This window comes from Sinocyclocheilus grahami, unplaced genomic scaffold (genome assembly GCF_001515645.1).
Source record: "Sinocyclocheilus grahami isolate Dianchi unplaced genomic scaffold, SAMN03320097.WGS_v1.1 scaffold26.1, whole genome shotgun sequence".
NCBI classification, from domain to species: Eukaryota; Metazoa; Chordata; class Actinopteri; order Cypriniformes; family Cyprinidae; genus Sinocyclocheilus; species Sinocyclocheilus grahami.
The window spans coordinates 1785648-1790981 of NW_015505205.1; the positions used below are offsets into that span (position 1 = coordinate 1785648).

At 38.5% G+C, this 5334-nt stretch overlaps 1 protein-coding gene across 4 annotated transcripts in view; it reads right to left on the reverse strand.

Annotated features, from left to right (window-relative positions):
- The window catches only part of vti1a (vesicle transport through interaction with t-SNAREs 1A), a 149277-nt gene that overhangs the window by 115757 nt on the left and 28186 nt on the right, over positions 1–5334 (reverse strand). For all 4 annotated transcript variants that reach the window (XM_016251774.1, XM_016251800.1, XM_016251791.1 and 1 more), the window contains exon 5: positions 1812–1896. In XM_016251774.1, coding sequence (XP_016107260.1) covers positions 1812–1896 — 85 coding nt within the window. The remainder of the gene's footprint in view (positions 1–1811; positions 1897–5334) is intronic.

The following is a 5334-nucleotide window of genomic DNA, read 5'->3' on the forward strand; positions in this document are numbered from 1 at the left end:
ATAGTTTAAGTAAAAACAACATTTTTTAAATAAACGAAATAAACAACAAAAATATTAGATAATATTAATGAATAAAATTAATTATTAATTATTATTTTATGAAATAGAAAAGCTATATAAAAACATATATAAATATAAAATATATTTTATTATTAATTTATTATTAGTAGTAAATAATAATTATTTATTTTTTATACTAATTTAGAATCGTGTTGTTTTGTTACAGGACAGCAGAAACCCGAATGGTCGGCGCTATAGCAGGTGTGGATTGCCGCTTGAGTGAATTTTAACACACGGCCCATAAACTGGCCGATCCGCCTCAGTGTGACACAGAGAACGAGGGTCACCGCCGCAACCCAAACAAAGCGCATCTATCCCTGCAGCTCCTCAATAGCCACTGAAGCGGGTCTGTGTTTACCCCAGCGATCGCTGTGCATTTTGCGCATGGTTGCTGTGCCCAAATCCCAAAAGTACAGGGTTTGTCCTTCTTCGGCCACTTCAGTTTAGGACTACCTGCCGCTATGCTTTTAAGATGCAGGTGTGTGTGTACGTGAGCGTTGGGGTGGTCAGTGGGGTACGGGGTCAGGGATTAGGATCACAGGACTGAGACACACAGGCCGAGTTGCGCTTTAACGCGGTTAGAGAAGGGCTGAGTAAACAGACATTGTTCTGCGCTTGCGGCTCCCATACTGAGAGCAGTGGAAGCAGTGCGGTATTGTGACGGCTCTCAGAGGCAGAAACCGTCCCTTATGGGGAGAAAACTCCTCTCAGAGGGGGTCTGATCCTGCCGTTGAAGTGTACGGGCTTCCACTTTGGTATCTACTAGAAAAGCAGAAAATTCAATTGGGCAGACATAAGTAAAAAAATATGTCTGAATAGCAAAAAAACAAAGGGACGTCATTCAGTGAACTGAACATACATAAATATACACACACATATATATATATATATATATAAATAAATGTATGCAGGGCAGGAATGAAAAAAAATGAGGCACGGGCTTGAGAGGATCCAAAATAAATGAAACTAAATTTTTCAGCAGAGGATGCAGATTGCATTTATGAATTTGTGAGTTGTTCTTGCGAGACATCAAACGCCAGTGGTCTGTGCAACCCTTTCTTGATTTGAATTATTAACTGTGTCGACGTCGCGCACAAGCCACCCTGCCATTATAGTGTAAATTGACAAACTTTTCAAAACTAAGGCAGAAGCCAAAGAAAGCCAGTAGCTTCTTGAAGAACGAGCTTTGATACGTCTCTGAGGAATACACTCTGCTTCAACAACACGGTGACTGTCAGGCTAAAAAAAAAAAAAAAGAAAAAAAAGCCTGCTGATTCAATCTATTTCAGATCTAAATTAGTTAATTTTCTTGTATTTAAAGATAAAAACTAACCTTCAGACAGGTGCGAATCAGGTGATGTCTAAGGTGCTTTATTTAGAAACCGGTTTATTAAAATATCTCGGTCTTTATTTAGCTTGAAAAATTGCAGGACGGTGGAGGCAGGGAGTTGCTGTTTATTCTAGTCGACACGCCATCATTTGGTGCCCATATTAAAACTCTTTCTCTCTATCTCTCTCTCTCTCTCTCACACACACACACAGGGAGGTGAATGGAAATAAGGTGGTGTGTTTTGTGTGAGCCTAACAGTACTGCGGCTGCTGCTCTACACCTCTCTCCCTCTTGCTTCTCTTTGATGTGCAACTGAAAATGTCACCAGTCGTCAAGGCATTTTTTTCCACTCTCTCTCTCTTTACCGCGCATACGAGCGAGACAATTTGCTGTCGCTCACCCCCCTACCCAGAATGCCTACCGGTTTCCACCGCTATCTGGTAGCCAGCTTCCAGCCTCCGAGATGACCTTTCCAGCCTCTCTGTGTTGTCCAACAGATGTGCTCTCTGAAAACAAACCACAGATGGAAAGAAAACAATGAGAGTGATTGAGAAGACTGGGACATTATTTACAGAGACATTTTCAACACAATAATAGACACACTAAGACAAAAGGGTACAGACCACTTAATTTAACTTATATATTGATTTGAGAACGTCTAATTATGAGTTGCGTTTTGATAAATTGGACTGATCTTCATGAAAATCCCAAGCAAAAAAGGACGGAGCTCCAATCTAACACCTTTCCTTCTTTTTAATTGAGGCTTCCTTCTTGCAGTGGCTTTGTTCTGAAGGTGTTGCCAGATCTCATTACCTCACATTTAAAACCAGGGCAAAGATTAGCATGGGAGGGATGGCTAATTGAGCTGTAATATATTTTCAAATGCTGCTTCAGATTACCCAATATCTGTTAGTCTGAGTTCAGGATGCCACTATAAACCTTGTTACACTATGTTTTTTAATTTGATGTGTACACTTTTACAAATAAAGGTTCTTTATTGGCATCTGTGGTTTCATGAAAAACCTTAAATATCCATGGAAGCTTTACATAGCAAAAAAAGGTTCTTTATTGTAGAGAAAAGTTCTTAACACTAAGAAAAATGGTCTTTTAAGAACTGTTCCATTGAAGGTTATTTCGGGAACCCAAAATGGTTATTTAATTACATCGATGTTTTGGACCCTGTATTTTTAAAAGTGTATGCCGACACTCTAGTCTAAAACACTTGCTGGTTTCTCTACTGTGCATTCCGGATGTTTTAGGGGTCACTGTAAATAATGCAAACCAACAAGGCGTGTAAACTTTTTCAAGGAAAGGTTGGTACGTCTTGTGTTGAGTTACAGATGTATAAAGTCAGAAGTCATAAATGTAAGATTAAAATAAACATCATGGTCAAGGGCCAGATGCATTAATATTGCACATTGTGGGCAGCATTTATATGTTCTTCAAATGATGACAACTCATTTTTTAGAAAAATAATAACCTTGGCCATACTGAAAACACTGAAGTGGTCTCAGACTCATGTTTCGAGAACATAAAATAACAACAACATAAAAATATAGTAAATTAACAACAGTGTGTGAAATATTACAATTAAAAATTATATATATATTTTAAAATAAACCAATTAAATAAAAATTAAATATATTAAAATATTAATTAATTTCATAAAGTAAAATATTCCTGTTATGGCATATGTGATGATTTGGTGCATAAGAATCTTAAAATTATCTTAATATTAATACAATTGAAAAAAAACTGCTGCTTAATATTTTTATGGAATGAATAGGAAGTTGAAAAAAAAAATCTTACTGACCCCAAACCTTTGAGTGGTAGTGTCTACATACTAGAAATAACAGAATTTATGCAAAATATCGAAATAACTCATACATACGTAAATATATACGTGCTAGAAATAAAATACAGTGGAGTCCAAAAATTCATTTGTAAAAAAATTATCTAGGATTTTTCTTAATTTAAGTTTTTCATTGCTAATTATAGTATATAAGCATAGATTTAAGTAAAAATGTTATTCAGATGTCTTTTGTTCCCATCTTCTCCCTTTAAAATATGATGATCATGTGATTCACAGCATGATTCAAGAATGATCCAAATCTTGGGCATCAGAACATCAACATTTAGCACAAAGAATTTCACATGATCAATGTCACAAATTTACACTTATTTCAGATTCTGAACAATTTTAAGTCAGCAATGCATATTTTTTATTCTTTTCACATCATAGCGTCTCTGTCTTAAACTTTTGAACCTCACTGCAGATACTAAAAAACTAAGATTCATGCACTATTTTCTGGTAAGTCATATCATTTATGAGTGTGAAAACTGAATGAGACCACTGCATTTCTATTTGTAAATACAGAACAGAGAGAGCTAACTACATTTCTAAAGGACGTTAACCTTTATTCCTATTTACATGCACAGAAAAGAATAAAGGCAGAGGGAAAAAGTGAGAGAAACAAGTTTCCTGTTCTAGTTAAGCTGTCAAAATATGTAGCGGCTAATCACTCCAAGGAAATGAAATGAAAAATAGACGACATTCCACTTTTCAAAGTTTGACAATCACAGAGAAGGGAAAGAGGGCGAAAAAAAAAACTGTCTGAACTATTTTTTCTTCTCCTCCTCTCGGTTGACAGATGTCATTTAAAATAGCTGAAATACTTTTTAATAGTTTAAGGGAGGGGGTGTTCATGGGAGATAGAGGGAGGGAGAAAGAGAAAGAGAGAGAGGGATAGAGAAAGAGGAGAGAACAGGGGTGGGAGTGCGTATGGGGAAAAGGGAGCCATCTCTGCCTAATGAGCCCCTCTGGATCAGCTGAGATGGAGGGGACGTATTGACATGCACCGCTTAAACTAATACACCTAGACCAGGGATGTGCCTGTGTGCCTGGAAGCACAAGGCAGCCGGGGATACTGACAGAGTAGCTCGCTCCCCCGTCTTCAAAGAGCTCAAGTGATTAGTATGTTATCATTACCATTCGAAACGTGATTTTCCTATTCCCTCTCGGCAAAGGTGACACGTCTCGGGGAGACGGCCAGCAGACTCGCGCGCCGGAAAGCCACTTCAAAGCTTTTTCTTGAATTTCTCTCCCTCGCTCGTTCTCACTCCCTCAGTCGGTCTATTTTTCTGAGGGAGGGGGGCTGTTGATCTCTATTGTGCGTGTGTGTGGGGTACGGGGGTATGGGGGTGACACACACCGAAGGTGGCCGCGTAGGTGCAGTGACGACAAAAGCGCGGAGAAATGGCGACTTCCTGAAAACGTGAAAGAATGGCCTATCAAAACGAATTACCTCGCTCCAGCGGATTTATTTTTTCGAAAAATGTCCCACGTGTGGATCCAAACGCATCCGTAAGGAGGCGATTATGAGTAACAAAGCACGTTAGACATAACATATCAGTTCAGATATTTAAAACAAAAAGCCCTAGATGCATATCACTCACTTTCATAGACCAAAATGACCTGAATAAAAGAAATTTCTTGATTTATTCACTATTGGAGCAGCAGGACTGTCAAAATGGTCTCTCTTTTTTCGGTCTTATGGAGTTCAACAGAAGCTTCTTTTAAAGAGGGCATGATAAATATTGGTGCGCTTGCGACCGCCTCTGCGCGCGCCCCTTCTCATTTGTGCCAATGCATGTGTGCCTTTTTATCTGACACCTACTTTTTCTACAAAGACGCTCTTAGATACTATAAACGAGAATTTTTTTGGTTTTTTTCTTTCTTTGCATTTTTTTCTGTTGTGAAGAACCGCACTTCAGTTGTAAGTTATTAACGTGGAACCCAGGAACAATGCGAATGTGACTCAAAAGAATCGTCTTCCCTTCTCTCTCCCCTTTTTTCAATATCAAACACGAGCGCTTACAATCGCAATTTTCTAAAGTTTTGATGATTCCTTATTATTTCAAATGGGGTGGGGGGGGGGGGGGGG